This window comes from Sciurus vulgaris (genome assembly GCF_902686455.1).
Source record: "Sciurus vulgaris genome assembly, chromosome: 1".
In the NCBI taxonomy this organism is placed as follows: domain Eukaryota; kingdom Metazoa; phylum Chordata; class Mammalia; order Rodentia; family Sciuridae; genus Sciurus; species Sciurus vulgaris.
This window is the reverse complement of record NC_136461.1, coordinates 64,385,681-64,402,526: the sequence shown is the minus strand read 5'-3', so window position 1 is coordinate 64,402,526 and position 16,846 is coordinate 64,385,681. Positions and strand designations below refer to the sequence as shown.

The 16,846-nt window shown below is 38.7% G+C and overlaps 1 protein-coding gene across 14 annotated transcripts in view; it reads right to left on the bottom strand.

The window, feature by feature from the left end:
• The window catches only part of ST6GALNAC3 (ST6 N-acetylgalactosaminide alpha-2,6-sialyltransferase 3), a 576,783-nt gene that overhangs the window by 62,961 nt on the left and 496,976 nt on the right, over positions 1-16,846 (bottom strand). For 13 of the 14 annotated variants that reach the window (XM_079129192.1, XM_079129193.1, XM_079129198.1 and 10 more), the window contains one exon: positions 15-122. The exons of the other annotated variant lie outside the window; for it this stretch is intronic. In XM_079129192.1, the coding sequence (XP_078985318.1) occupies positions 15-122 (108 nt within the window). The remainder of the gene's footprint in view (positions 1-14; positions 123-16,846) is intronic. 14 annotated transcript variants of the gene reach the window in all.

Sequence of the window (16,846 nt, the reverse complement as noted above, 5' to 3'; positions counted from 1 at the left end):
TCCTGTGATCTTACTTGCAGTAGGTATCATTTATCATCCCGTAGACGTGGATGCCGTAACAGGCATCCATGGCCAGAAGGAAGGTAAACCACCCCGTGCTGAGGTAGGAGCCAGACTGGACTCTGTGGGGAACAAAAACAACAAACAAAACAACACAGAAAACATACACAGAACAAAAATGAAGTGTGGTGAGAAACAAGCAACACTTTATCAGAAACATAGCACTTGTTACCAAGAAGCATTAAGAAACTTGACAATCTGTCAAGGATGCACACTTATTTTGAATTATCTCTGAATAATTTATAGACATGCTCTTGCTCTTACTACCTTAAGCCTCAAAGCTATGTTATGTGATAGAGAAGCCATATGGCAAATATCTGAAGTCAAATAATCCTGCTCCCTTCAGGTGAAAAATAATTTATTTGATTTTCCGTAAGATACAAATTAGTGCTATCAGAGAACAGGGTTTTCTTAAAAGTTGTGTGGAGCCCAGATGGGAACTGAATGATAATGGTGTTGCCTTGCTTACCTGGACAGATCACTTTCTTGAAGGCTTCTTGGGTTTTTAAGTGTCAATGGGGTGCAGTGTAGGTGAGTGGCTTAATCTATGAAAGCATCCAAAGTTTCCTAAACCGTCTTTCAAGTATGTAAGATAGGACTTTTCCCTTGTAAGACCTATGTTACCAACCTCATCAACACATTTTTATCGGATACTTACTATGCACTAATCACTATTCTAGAGGCTAGAAATATAGCAGTTGTCCAAACACCAAATTAATGCCTTTATGGAGCATGGAGGAATAGGTTTAAAGGCAACTGTGCTATAAACGTTGGTCAGGGGAGGCTCTTTTGATAATAGGGGTAAAAATGTTAAAAAATCAAAAAATAATTAAGGTTTGTGAGTGGAGGTGGGGCAAGGCAGATGAGAAGTCATGTGGACCATACCAGAGAAAAATATTTCAGGAAGAGGAACCAACAAGGGCAAAATAACAAAAATGAAAGTGTGTGTGGTATGTCCAATGAGGAGTTGGGAAGCACAGTTGTTGAAGTGGAAGGGCAGCCGATGCCTCTAGATGTAGCAGTGACTAGGGACACTGATTTCCAGAAATTGGACCACACTGAGTTATATGCACTTTCCTTTGTGATAGGAATAGGAGCACCAACACAAGTCAGTAGTATGTGCTATGTGGGTGGGAAGAGGTTCCAGAGAAAGGTAAGACAGACCATAGGGCAGCTTTCCTTACTCTGTGACTTAGCCTGCTCTCATTCTGCAGTCTAGGGTCTGAGAAGGAGCAGCAATGATAGGATCTGCTTATTTGAAAAGTGGGAGAGGTCAGAAGAGGCAAATGTCTTGACAAAAATCTCCCAAAGTGGCCAGGCGAGGTAACACAAGCCTGTAATCTCAGCGGCTCAGGAGGCTGAGTCAGGAGGATCATGAGTTCAAAGCCAGTCTCAGCAACTTAGCGGGTGCGAAGCAACTCAGTGATACCTTGTCTCTAAAAAAAAAGTACAAAAACGGGGTGGAAATGTGCTTCCGTGGTTAAGTGCCCCGTGTTCAATCCCCTGTACAAATAAATAAATACTTCCAAAGTGAATGCAGGCATTTTATCTATGTAGTGTATAACTTCTCTTGCTTTCTCATGCTACTTTTTCCACATTTTACTCCCTTTATATCCTCTCTATCCTTCTTCATTACTAGTCTACATAAGCGCTGGTAGAGATCACTGAAAATTACAGCATTTGCTTGAACATAATGAGAAAAATATGTCTCACTTCTTCACCCACTTATTTTATTTTTCCAACAAATATTTATTGGTATCCTATTAAGTGTCACCGACTGTGCTAGAAGATGTTGATAAATATTTTCCTAAGGAGCACATGATCTAATGGAGGAGGAACACACATTAATACAATTGATCACAATACAATACAATAAAGCACAGGCCCATTTATTTCAGAGTCAGTACAGAGTGGAGTACAGAACTGAAGTGAAGTTTCCTGGTCTCACGTTCCAGCTCTGTCACTACTTGAATGAGAGGCTGTGGACAGCTAGCCTCTTTGAGTCTCAGTATCCTTGTTTCTAAAATGAGATGATTGAACTAAGTCATAAGTAAAGTTTCCTCCAGTTTTAAAATAGATGATTCTGTGATTGTCACCCTCCATCATCAATCTGTGATTAAGCATTAACTACTGGGCAGTACCATGCTCTCTGCATGCTGGATCTTGCAATTAGCAATTGCATTAGTCAGATCACATTTAGTGCTCACTTATGTGCTGGGCATGACACAAAATGCATGGGACATATATAAAATAAAGTGTATAGAAAGTTTTTCCTTGCAATGGTAATCATTAAAAGTTTTAGGGGAGGAGCTTTGTGTTTGCCTGTTCACACTGCCATTCACAGAAAGTGCAAAATGACTGTCCAAGGCTGAGGACATAACTAGACCATAGTGCTGAGGGTGAAGCTTAATTTGAATGAGGATAAATATAAGTCGGGGTAAATGGTCATTCCTTTGACATCATGCCTCCCCAAAATTGTCAACAGTCAAGGATCCATATGGCATTCCAGGACCAAGATAAAGGGGGATCCTTTGTGGGACATATGGACCACTACTGTGCAAAAGAAGCTCTCCTGACTTATTCTGGTCCAGACCAGAAAGTCACTTCTGAGAGTTCAACAGTAAGCATTTGGGGTGGAGTCCTCAAAGGGTAATAGGACACACCTCTTTCAGTGGCTCCTTTATCTGTCTTCACTTGACCACAGGATAAGGGGTCAGGGATTGCAGGCTTTGGCATCTGGTCAAATATCTTTCCGCCTTACCACCTAATAAGGAAATTTTATGGCATTTATGTTACTTGATTCCTTTTAGGTCTAACTGATTTATTTTGTTTCTGAGTAGACAGTTCATGCTAATTAGCCCAAAAGCTCTTCCAACAATGTGTGTTGCATTTGATTCAGACGCAGGAGGCTCATACTGCCCAAGTGTCCTGTCCTAAAAAAGAGCACTTAATTAGATAGTTGCATTTTTCCCCCTAATGCCTCTGATATATTTGGGATATGAAATGGCATGAGGTTTCCTATCTACAGTCCATGCTGAGACCTTCAGAGTACTTTGTTCTCAAAATGCTCAAAGCTAATGTCCTCACAAAGATGCTTGAATGGAATACTAGCAACTGCTAGTATTCTAGCAAATGCTAGAATTCTTCCAAACAAATAGCCGGTGTTTTGAGTCCCTGGAGGAATGCACTGGTCTGGATGGCCCTGGCTCTGGGGATTCTTGTAGTTGTACCATATGCAAACTCTCCTGTGTTGTTGTGTGGGTATGTTACAAAGGATTATAAACTATACCCAAGTAAACCTTTCAGGATTCAATAAAACAACACAAAAAGACTTGAACTGATGTATATGAATTTGTTTATATTTTTCAGTTTGAAGAGACCTAGTGATCACTATCAAATGGTTTAAAATTCTTAAGGAGTGTATCCTGGGGCCAAATATTGTAATTTATCATGCCCAAAGCACTATGTACCAGCTGGCCATCAACCATACTACTTTTTATACCTTCCACATTTAAGGATCAATAAAAGCAATTATTGTCATCCACAAATAAGCAATCAAGACTCCCATAGGGATGATAAGAGAATTTAAGCTCCTAATTCAGTACAATAGAAAAGCTTAAATTAATGCAGTGGAATAATGAGCTAGTGAGCCAGGCAGGGGAAAATAAAGGCAGAAGAGTTACCAGGAAGTTATCAATCATTTGCTTCTACCGGCCGGCTCTGTCTCCCACTGCTCCTTGGTAATCAAGATACTTATAACTTGGAAACCACTTAAATATACCTGTGCATCCCTTGGAAAAATGATGCTGTCAACACCTTGATGTAGCACATGCTTGAAGGCATATCTTTTAAAATATGATCTTTCATCTAGTTTATTACTGATAAAATATAAGCAACTTTACTCCTTGATGTTTACCCTTATTCTGTGATAACTTAAGGCTATCACCTGAATACAAGGATTTGTTGTCTGTCAAACTATCCTAATTTTTACCAATCACAGTACTGGCTGTCAGCATCTTTCCTTTGCCTGCTTTTAAGCATACACCTCTTCTTATTTCTGGAAACAATGCACTTTTTTCCTATTCCCTGGAAAACCAGAAACTCTACAGAGTAACATTTGTGTTTTGGATACTTTTAGAGGAGGAACTGAGTACTCTGCAAAGGTTACTCTTCAAAATAAAACTGGATCATGCTAAATTTATTATTTGTTCACAGGATGCTCTGCTAATTATTCAAAACTGTCTCTTCCACAACTTGGGTTTTGAACTCAAGAAGCTTGTACTTTGATGGGTAAAATGATAGCACTTTCTCTAGTTCAGGGTTTCTCAAGTCTCAGCACTTTGGGCATTTTGGATAAGATAATTCTTTGTTGTGGGAGGTTTTCCTGTGCAGTTCTCTCATTTTTCCAGATTCCCCTCTTTTCCAAGCTCACCTGGGTTCTAATAGGATAGTAGATCTCTTGCCTGTGGCTCCCATGCCTGTTCCTCTTAAAGTGTGGTTTCCTCTGAGGGTTCCCTGACCCTGAAAGCCAAGTTCTCCTTAGCTATGGTTCTTATTCTGTCTTCTCACAGTCCTTCAGACTTTCCTCATCCAGACTGGCATCTTTCTTCCTTCTTTCTTTCATAAGTCTTTCTTAAACCATTCAGGATTGACCCATCCTGACCCATTATCTTTTCACACAACACTAGGAATGAACAATCCTAGTGTTGGATCAGAACAAAGGGCCAGTCCTGATCTGCAATGGAGGATGCACATTAGGGAAAGGAAAGCAGCTCCAGGTGGGAGCCTCTGTCTCTGTGGCTGCCTCCCTTTATGGAATGGTTCCTTTGGAGGTCTCTGACTCAAGCTTTGCAATGTCAGTTCTGCCATTTCTCATTTGTTCCAGGAACCAATGAAAGTCAAGCCTGGAGACTCAGAGCTAACACATCAGAAGCATAATAAGCATTTATCAAGGCCTGAAGGGGATCAAGACCCTCCCAATAATGGAGGTTTATTGGAGAGCACAGTATTGGCAGTAGCTTCTGAAATTGCAATACTCTGGAGTAAAAAGGGAATTAAAAAAAAAAAAAGAATTAATCAATATTTCATGTCTTATTTTAACATTATTGGACCTCAGTTCTCTCATCAATATACTACACTGGCAGGATAAATAAAAACAGCAAAGTAAGTTTCCAGATATCTTCCCAGGAAGAAGGAATACCTGGCAGAATACAGATTATTCAATTAAAAGCATTCTTTCCTCCACTCTTTTCAAAAGCACATGGATAATGAAAGAATACATTTAAACAAAGAGACTAGGCAAGAAAAACAGCTGATGATTATCAGTAGTACCTTGGGATTCAATCTAATATTGTGAACCAGTCTAATGGAAGCAGAGCTCAAAGTGTGGAAACAATATCGGCTGTCCCCAAGTCATATATTTTTGTATATTATTCAACAGTCAAAAGCTATGGAAATGCTCCAGAGTTTGTCCATTATATTAACACTGTGTATTTGTACTATCTATCAATGGGACATGCCCAGCAAATTTTTTAAGCAGCAACAACTTTCTGCAATTCAGGCATCAGAATTCTTAGTCTTGGCTTGAATCATTTGCAAATGGACATAAAATTTTCAAATGGATAGAAACATCATCCTATGGTGGTATTTCTTAAGAAAAGCTACCATGCTAAGAAAATTCAGGCCTGGAAAACAATAAGAATTACCATGGATAAAAGGAGAACGCAGTAGATCTTAGAGGAAGACTACACTGCTGTCCCCCTCAGCTGATGCAGAAGGCCTGTGCTAATCAGTAGGCATTTGCACTGGGAATATAGCAAATAGTTTTCCTGCCACAGAATCAACAGGACCCTCTGACTAGTGATGAATGCAATGAAATTGTACAAAAGAAGAGTAATAAGAAATGACTGTGTTCTTTTCAAAATGTACATTTAAAAGTAAAATAGCACAGCTCCCAAAGGTATGATTTATGGCTACTGTAAAAAAAAGAAGATACCACTCACAAAAATTACTTTGTTCATTCATCTCCAAAATTAAAAGGTTATTTCATTCTTGCCCTGGGGCTTTAATGCCCTTTCAATTGGAGATGCTGATTTCTGGGATTTCTTAAATGAACAATGGAACCCCAGGAAAGGCAGGGATGGCTGATGGAGATCTCCTTGGTCCATTTCATGTACTGGTGACCATTTCCTCAGCCACTCAAAATGGATGAGTGCTTGGACTGAACTGCATTCCATTAAATCCTACTTTGAAATCCTAACCCCCAAGTGTGATATATTTGATATTTGGTGATAGCACCTTTGGGAGATAAATAACTTTAGGTGAGGTTATGATGGTGGGTTTCTCATGATGATATTTGTGTCCTTGTAAGGAGAAGAGGAAACACTGGAGTTCTGCCTCTTTCCACCACATGAAGGACAACAAAAAGGCAGCCATCTACATTTAGGAAGAAAGCCATCACCAGAAATCAATAGTACTGGTACCCTGAGCTTGGACTTCCAGCCTTCAAAACTATAAGAAAATAAATTTGTGTAGTTTAATTCATGAAGTTTATGGTAATTTGACATATGACAGCCAGAGCAAATCAAGACAGTGGGTATCCTGCAAGGCCCTCTCCCAACAAATCTAAACTTGCATTGTTTTTTCCAGGACTCTTTTTTCTGAACTCTCTACTCCAGTCATTTGGGCCCACTTATGGCTCCTTAAACACACACCTAGTGCATGTTAACCTCTGGCTCTTAATCTTTGTGTATGCTTTTCCTCTTCCTGAAATGACCTCTCCAGTTTCTAATTGATTGAGCTTCAAATCTGCCTGCTCTCCCACATCCAAAAGATTACTGGGTACATAGAAATAACAAGTTGCCCCTACCCATCTCAACTCAGGCTCGTCAGGGAGACAGACTTGAAGACTTTTCAAAACTAGGGCTATCAAGTGTGTAATTCTGTAAGTGCTATGGGAGTATCAAGGGAAGAGCAAGAAATACAATGGGGGAGTTGTGGAATTCCTTCTTTAACAGGAGGTAGGGGCTGAGCTAGAGATGAAGATCAAGTAGAAAGTAGGCAGTAAAAGAGAAGAAAGGTCTCCCAGGCTAAGGGGAGGATCCATACAGAATAACAGGAATATAGGTTAGTGAGGATCTGTCTCCTAATCTGAAATGAACCTCAAAATACCTTCAGTGTTTATTTCCATACTACACTGTGGGCTAGAGACAGGATGCATAAGAAGACCTGATTTATTTTTCTGTGTTACATTATGTTTTGAAATATTAGAAATATCTTGATGTTTTTTATAGTTATTTTTTTCAAATGTAGGAAATTTATGGATCTGGAGAAAAGTATCCAGAAGAAAATTGGCAGAATTATGTTTTCTCTTCCTCATTAAATTTCTCATTAATTCAGAATTGAGAACAAATGTAAACAACATATGACGAAGAATAAAAACAATTCGAAATGTGTGGTGATGGATGCACCTAGTAGTGATCATCTGTGTTATAAACTAAGTTACAAATCATTAGCAAAGTCATCTAATCTCCACTTATCCCCAGGAAGGCTTCCTCAGTACATACCTGGAAGCTCATGACCTGTTGCGTTGGCAAAGGAAACAGTTCTTACATAAACTCTTACTTTACTTATGTGGAAATGAAGGTATGTGCCTCCTCCTCTAAGCATGTAAATGCCTCATAGTATCTTTCAGGCCTGGAAATATTTAATTTAATGACCTGTAAATATCTCATCCACCTAGTAAAGTTTCTAGGAGAAGGAATGATGCTATGTACCTTCATACCCAATCTCTATCCTAAATAACTTTATTATCTTCCCTGGATTTCTGATTTCCCTCGTGACCCCAGACTTGGAAGATTCACAGCATTCATTTAGTTGGTGTGGGTATGAGTTGCATAGTACTCAGGCTACTCTACAGACCCTACCACAACGACCAAAGGTTTGAGTGCTTCCATCCTCTGCTAGGTGGTATTGGTAGTCCTCTCTTTGAGCATGGCTTGCTTTTGGGTGCAGTAGCCCTGCCTCACTGCCTCTGAGCATGGCCAAATGACTCTCTCAGACTGGAAGATGAGCAGAAACAAATACCGTGATAGTTCCCTGTAGGGATTTTAAGATGCATCACATGGTTCCCATTTCTTATACTCTTTGCTCCATCATGAGAACAACACATCTAAGGTAAGTGTTTCTTTAGCCTCAGTCCTGGAATGAAGAACCTCATGGTACAGACATGAGCTGAAACCAAAACCAAATCCAGCTGAGCTTAGCAGAGGTAGAGCTGCTCAGGGATGTGTGAGTAGGCAATAGAACTATTCTTATTAGTCATTGAGTTTTAGAGTTATCTATCTTGCACCAAAAGCTGATTCAGATATTTCAACTGATAATTTCTATTATTTACAGAGAATTGATGTATACCAGACCTATAATTGTCATAACTATGCATTATTCTCCAGAAGTAATACTCTAAAACCCCACCCTCTAGAGAATATTAGTTATTCCCATTATACAAATAAACATTCAAGGTTGTACAAAGTACTATATTTGCCCAAGGATAATCTAAACTCAGGTTCTTAAATAAGTTCTTTCTTGGTCACTGTTCTTAGTGTTGTATGAGGCATTGCATGTCTGATACAGCAGCCAGCAAAGGATCTCAGTTCTTCTGGCTCCACTATTAACCCTTAGAGAAATCTTAGATATGTCACTTCTTCCTGGACATGGCTTCTCTGATAGTAGAATTAGAAGATCTGCTTAGGGTCTTTCATCATTAGGTGCCATTCTATAAAAGTCATGTTAGAGAAATTGTAAATATATCGTTTATTTTTAGTACAGAGATGTATCACCACCTCATAGATTCATGCTTGTAACTTCAGTTCAAAGCACTTTTAGAATTTTAGCTTTAGACTTGTTCACACAACAGTTTTATGCCACTGATGTGGATATATGCATCTACTAAAAGAGATAAAGAGGTAAGTCCTGAAATAAAGATGAAGTTCCTGGACCCACTTCACTCCCCACCCCTGACTTCCTTCCAGTTCTTTGTTTCTATCAACATTTAATAAATCCCCCTCTTTGGTTGGTGTCAGCTGAAGGAGTCTCTTCTTTGCAACTAAAGATTGAAGTTGGATCAGTTGACCTCTAAGATCTTTTCCAGCACAACTGAGTCCATCGAATATTTTAGATATAATTAGGGACTTTACTTTCAACTAATCCTTGACTCTTATTAGCAACCCTTCTTTGATCTGATCCTACTTTTATACTTAGGCTTAAAATAGTTGCTTCTTCCTAACTTACCCTTCAACTTATCTTGAAATCATGCCCTTCCTAAATTGATGTAGGCTTCAGTACTCTGAATGCTAATCAGCTTCTCTACCTAAGGCACAGGTGCCTGTTCTCTGCTAACCTGATAAATGTAATTAAAGGAAGGGTTGGTCTTTCTCTTGCAGCTCTCCTATCAGCCATACCGTCTGCATATATTTTCCTTATGACTTAAGAAAAAAAAGAGAGAGATTATAATCAGGGAGGTATATGTCTAAACAGATAAAAGAACTTTTCCTCCCTTTTTCCTCCTTTGGGAGAGAAATAAAATGACTTGCTTTCCCCTAAATCTGTGACATAACCAGAGCTTGAGTTAAACCAAGCTTTTCATTCATAAATTGTTCTAGCACAGAAAAAGACTAAAACTTCCTCCTGACGACAATGTTTTCTGAGTTTCTATTCTCTTTTAAGATGAAAATTTACATTTAAAAAACAACTTTTAAATTGCTAAAAATTTAAACAAGAATCTGTAACAGTGGTTTGAGGTTGTTTTACCCCAGAGAGGAAACTGGGGGTCCAAGTCTTGCTAGTTTCTCCAGTACCTCTAAGATCACTATTAAACCGACCTCAGCTACAGCCAAAGCTATCAGCCACACCTAACAATGAGATTAAAAAATACGAAGCAGATCCAACCTTCCTTTGATTAAAAAAGACTAATTTTGCAGTCACTTCTTGCTTATCCAAAGCTATTGTCATATTTTTGACTGAGTTACATGGCTCAATAAATCCTGGAATCAATTATTTTGAAGGTAATATTTATTTTCAATGGGAAACTCTAAGCTAAGTCCCCATTTCCACCATCTATTAAAATTGTTTTTATCTGGCTCACTAAAGGAAGATAATTCAATTCAAAAAGGTCAAAAGCAACAACTGACATATGAGTCTTCAGACATTTAGAATTTTAGAGCCTCTAACCTAAAGAAGAGGCTTTAAAGCCTGTCATTTTCCCCATATGCTGACATTAATTGACTATCTTATGCATAAGATCTTTGCCAAATGTTAAGGTATCATGAGCCGCTCAAAGCAGGTGCTGGTCTAACGATCCTACTCCGGCTTGCCTGTTCCATCTGAATACCTGAAGTTAAACAAGTTAGTGATGGAATGTTCCTTGAAATTGTCCAGGATAATTGATTCTCACCTATTAAAGCAAACTACTCTTCCACCATACCAGAATGCTATTTCAATTAAAATTTGCCAGAAATTTCAATTAAAAAAAATTTCCCTTCTATCTTTTAGGTGCCTGTTGAGATGAGCTTTAAGAGCAGAAAATGTTTCATTTGTGATCCATCCAAATTTTCCTGTTGATCTAAATTTCTTGTCAGGTGAAGGGAAGAATCTCTGGTGGAGGTAGTGTCCGTCCCAGTAAATGTACTTGAGAAGATTTCCTTATGTACACACCCTGGCAACCACCAGAACCTCCAGAAATGTAGGCGACCTTCCCCTTTTCACGATAATTTATTCTGCCCAAATCAGGGGAAAAATTAGAACTATAGAAATGTTAAGAAGGTACAGTCCTTCACGTCTCTGCCAGAGGAAGATGAGAGCCATAATTCTTCACACTGAAGATATAGTTTTCAAGTGTCTCTGAAATTTTTCAAGTGCTATATTTTTGTTGATCCAGAGTAGCCAAAATGCTATAAAGAGGAAACTAGAATGCAGAGCCAAAGCAGAATATCCTAGGAAATGCCAAGGGGAAAAATACAAAGTGGAACTTAGAAAATGCTCCTTATGTGAAAGCAACTGATTAACATGCAAGAATGTTGTATGGCCAGAGATTTTCCTATATTGCAACAGTCACAGAATGTCAGAAAAAGAAATCTCCATGCCCAACTATAAAAATGAGGAAGACTCAATAAAACAGGGAAGGAGATCCTCCATCTGGCTTTATGCTCATGTTTCTGCACTCTAAAAGTCTGTCTAAAGGGGTTGCAGGGAGGTGACCAGGAGAACTACTGAACTCTGAAAGCTGTTGGATAACTATATTCGGAGCCCTCTTATTGTATTCCCTCCTTTCGCCTCTCCTTCCCCTTACTTATGCTGAGTCCTTAAGTGCCTATAATCAAAGGGAAAAAAAAATGAAAAGAGCTACATAGGGGTGAAACAGGAGACACCATTTTATGAAGCCTTACCCCAAAGTAAGAACATGGATTAAAGGTAGCTTCTTTCATTCCTCATGAGCCTGACAAAGGAAGGGAGAGGGGTGCTGACCAAGGAGGTTTAACTAGCTCCCCCCTCAGACCTCACCCTCCAATCCCTGGATCCTTGGCCTCTACCTCCTGGTCACAGCCCCCATCTCCCTGGAGGTACTGTTTCTGAGTCCTCTCTCCTTTTCCCCAGCTGTACTTCCCACCACTGCTACTGATAATAGATTTTATTGTCCTGGCAGCATAGACTGGATATTGGTACTTATTAAAACATTTGGAAAAAAAAAAAAAAAAAAAGACTTCCTAGGTGATTATAGCATGGTGCACAGCAGCCAGGGCTGAGAATCACTGATGTAAATGGTAGCTAGGTTTGAAGATTCTATTAGAAGTTGAGTTCCACTTTATTATGAGTTAAATTAGCTTCTGAGAATTGGCCTGAGAATCTAGCCACTACTTTAAAAGTGGTTTCTTTAGGAAAATGGGTCACAGTTTCTAAATGGCCAGCCTGCAACCTGACTGGAAGCTTGCCAGTGGAGGGATGCTGGAGGCAAAGTGCCCCATCTATCTGAGTCAGCCATGTCTAGCATATAGCAGTCACTCAATTTGTCCAGCTCAGTTGAAAAAGTTTTTGGACAGTATCCTGTTTCAAGTAGGAAGTTGCCAACATATTTTTCCCTAAAGATTTTAAAACATTTTTCTGATATTGTCTCAACGATGGTGTAACAGATACTTACTGATATGTCGGATATATCTGAGGATATATCAGGGATATGCCAGGGGTACAGGCCAAGTCAGCACTCTAAGTCCCATAAGCCTCATATGCAGCTCTTGTCATCATTTACCTCCAGAATCAAGTTCTAAACTCTCCTTTTTTCTAGTCAGGTGACCCATAGCTCAGACACAATTCTGATTTTATTAGGATTGAAATCTGCTCTCCACTTCTTTATAAATAAGAAATTGTAGTGAAGAGTTGATCACATACTGTATATAATAGAAAGAAGAAGCAAAGATGAGGCTCCAGATGAAGATGTGTTTCCATAGTTAGTTTCACTCACAGAAGATATGTCAACATCACAAAGCTTAATCACTGCAGAATCCCTGAGATGATGAGGTAAAATATCAATTTAACTCAATTTAATCTTCACTGCAAAGAAAACTCTCAGAAAATTAGTAGCGCCTTTTGTCCCATCCTGGAGTAGGAAAGCACACACCCAGTGGGATCTCGTGGCAGTTGATCTTAGGTCATTCCACACACAAAGGAGAAGCTCGCTCCTCTCTACCCTTGCTGCCTCTGTGCTGGCCTCTTGCTGCTGAGGCCTTCAGTTTCACACTGGCCGGAAATGACATTTGCACACCAGCTTCCCATAGGAAAGCTTCCTTAGCTTTTCTGTTAGCACAAAGCTCTTTCAATTATGTTCAGCTCAGAAATGTCATTTTATTCATCAGAAGGCCACTTTACAGTTTTAAATGGCTTTGGACCTGCCACTTTTTTTCAAAACCCTGACCATGAGAGCAGTTGCTATTCTTCTCAGGCTGAACTTGCAACAACTTTTCAATATAAACCTTCTGTTAATAGAACTAATGCATTTGACATTGTTACTGGATTTGCTGAAGAGACTTTTTAAGAGTTCAACTGCTAGTTTGCACAATGTGAGAGAAGAAACACTAAGCGCTCACAATCGTGGTGTGAATGAGTGCTGTTTCCTTTTGCTGCCACTTCAGGAATGAAATACGGTATCAGAGCAGCCAAAGAACATGTTAGGTTATAAGTGACTCAGTCCCTGAGTTTCTCTGGGTGATTTTACTAATCTGTTAGTCTGCTTAGCTGTGGCATCATCATTTCCAGGATATGGATGTAACCCTGACTTTGCCTTCTTTCTGCTTGGTGTTTCAAATTCTTTCTTCATGTCATTGGCATCAGTTTCTCTCTTTGCTTTACACTGCTACTTTAAAACCTTGGTAACAGGGAGGCTGGGTTAGGCCTCAGATTAGTGCCTCTGCCCATTGTGGTGCATAATGGAATCTACAGTCACCTTTAACTGGGGAACAAGGTGGGACTAGACTGGTGACAACAGTGAATCAGGTCCCAGGGAGCCATCTTCTCCCACGGAGTTCCTCTGCAGTAGTGGCATGGTCTTTAAAAATCACAAAAATTGAAGGTGGGGAAAGAGGTACATTTTTAAAAAAGAAAGAATTACACTTGAGCATTACTATGGAGGAAGATATGTTCTCCTATCTTTCTCCCTAGTAATTTTTTTGCAGTCACAGGTGACTTTATTGTGGAAACCGCCTCAATGTGTTTCCAGGTGAGGTGTTAGAACTGAGAAACTACATGCTGGGTTAGACACAAAATCAATATTGTTTGATTCAGCCTCGACAATTCATCATGGTACTTTCCCACATCATCTCTTTCAAGAAGGCAATGCAAGAGGAAAAACGGATTTTTCTCTAATCAAGGGTGAGGAATGATTTTTAGCTTTGTGATAATCAAGGAATTTCAAAGAATTCAGTGTTGGTTAAACTATTAAAGCCATTTAAATCCCAATTTCATATTGCAACATGCCACAAAAATCTGTGTTTGATTATAATTATTATTATTTTTTTACTTTATACACTATTAGAAAAGCAGTACCATTTAATAAGTATGTGAAACATAACCTAAAAACTACTAATGAAGGATACCTGGGTGGATAGGTGGACCATTAGTTTCTCCCAACAATTCACTTGCTTCCTTGAAAAGTGGAGAAAGGTGGAGAGGGAACCACTTTCCTACTGATAACTGTTATTTTTCTCAAACATACATGTTTCTTATTTTGGGAGTAACTCAGAGATATGTAATCTCAGCAGTTTCTTCTTTTTTGTCTTGAAAGCAATACATCGTTTTGATTAAAGAATAGTTTCATGGACAACTTATGTTTTAGAGAGAGGTATGTTATTTGTATTTGTAGCCTACCCAGCATATGAAGAAATAAATAGAAAAAAATATTCATATTCAAAAATTAATATTACTGAGTATGTTGAACATTGAAGACCATTATTATACATTGAGAGTTCTGTGATAAGAAGTGAAAAAGTTTCATGCTAAAAAACACAACAACTAAAATAGGATCAAAAACATATTTAATGGTTCGGGCATTTTATATAGATATATATTTACATATTTGTATAGTATAATATATTCTATAAGTAATATATAGTTTATATGTGTAATTATAGTATTTATATTTATACATTTATATGGTATAATCACCTGAAGAAAAGGATTCCCTCCTCTCAATTTAATTTGCACCCTACATATTAGGAACACAAATATTGCACATAATTGAAGGATGAAAGCACATGCATTTATTTAGCAAACACGATGCCCTTATTCAACAGACAGCAAGCACATAGCAAGGAGCCTGCTGTGAGTCAGGCACCACACGGCTAAGGTATTTTGCTTTACAGTGTGGAGTAATTCCCGCATTGGGAAAGAAAGTGCTTGAACATCTTTGTGTTGGGCCTTTAGCAGATCCATGAAGCACTTTGTCTATAATAATATGACATCTCTCTGAATAAAGGGTTCTGTGACTTAGGGAGGAATTGGTCTCAAAAGTGGCATTAACACCCTCTCTCTCCTCTTACAGGCCACAAATGTCCAACATCCTCTCAATGCCGCTTCAAAGAAAGTGTTTTAAAAAACAGGATCAATATTCTTCGACCTTCTTCTTGGGATTCTAGGCCCCACGATTCACCCAGCTCTGCTGCCTCCCTCCCTTCAGGCCTGCAAACTTGTCACCTCACTTTGTTCCCAGCATCAGGGACAGCATGCCCACGGAGAATCAAGCTTCTCCTGCCTGGGATTCTATCATTTTCTGCTTCCCTGACCCGACTTTGATGCTTCCCTGCTCTGTGCTGAACTGGAGTGACAAGAGCAAGGAGTTATTGCTTCTAAGCAGAGTAGGCTGTCCGCACGGTTAGCCCTTGGAGCAAAGAGCATGTGTGTTTACTAAAGTGAGGAAAAATGGAGACACTTGAAGCCTCATCAGTAAAGAAAATAAAGCTAACAGGGGAATTTAATTACAAGCTCACTGACAACCAGTTAGCATTGTGTTTGGGTTCATTTCTCTCTTGGCTATTTTATAGAAAATATTTCAAATTAAGAAAATAAAATCCTGTGATAATTCCCATGCTGCCTAAGTTGTTACAGAGCCCAGAAAAATATGGAGCATTTCCCAATTTGTATTACCAATCCAGCATCCCACTGATACTAAAATCCAAGAGAGAGCCAAAAAGGGGTAGAGGGAAAAAAATGACAGTACAATCTCATTTATGATTACAGACTCAAAAATCCTCAATTAAAACCTAACTAACTGGTTTTAGCACTAAATTAAAAGGTCATACTCTATGACCAAGCAGTGTCTACTCCAGGAATGCCAGGAAGATTTAATACAAGGAAAGCTATTAACACTTCCCACATGTGGTAGGTTGAACCCTGTCAATGGGATGCCAATAGGCCTTATATAAAGGAGGGGGAAACACAAAATGTTTAAAAATGAAGAGTTTAACAACATTAACTAGATTTCTTGGCTGCTGGATATCTCCAACAGCTTTCGTATACTTATGAGCTAATGCAAATCTATAAGAAGAGAATATATTAAGTAGCATATCCCTAACTTACTCAGTCCAGACAATAGATTCCTCCCTCCAATTTTTTTCATGGACCAGTCTGTGGAATGAATGTCTCTGGCAAACATTTTTTGATGGATCCTGTATTCATTTAACGAAGAAACACCACATCATTTCCTCAACAGATGACAGAAAGAATTTGATAAAACTCAGTATTTAACCCAAATAAAAATGTTTTAGTCTTTGACTAAAATGTTTTCATTAATTCTCAATAAAGAACACCTCTATTAAAAAAAAGGCCAGCATTGTAAGTCATGGTTAAATGTTAGAGATAGGTCATTAAGAGTCAGGAACAAGAAATATGTATACTGTTGTTTTACTCTTTAACATTCTGGAAACTTTAGTGAATGGAATTAACACATAATTGTTTACAATAGAAAGAAATAAATCTTCTATCTGAATGAATCTTCAATCTGAATGAAATAATTCTATCTAAATGAAAAATAGTAAAATGAAGGAAAATGGATGGAACTCGAGAAGATCGGGTTAAGCAAAATAAGCCAAACTCAGGAGGTCTAGGGTCATATGTTTTCTCTCATATATGCGAGTTAGAGAGGAAAAAGGAAAGGAAATGTGTGCATGAGGGATCTCATGAAAACTGAAGCAAGATCAGTAGATTAGAGGAAATGGACTAGACAGAAGGAGGATGGAAGGGAAAGGGG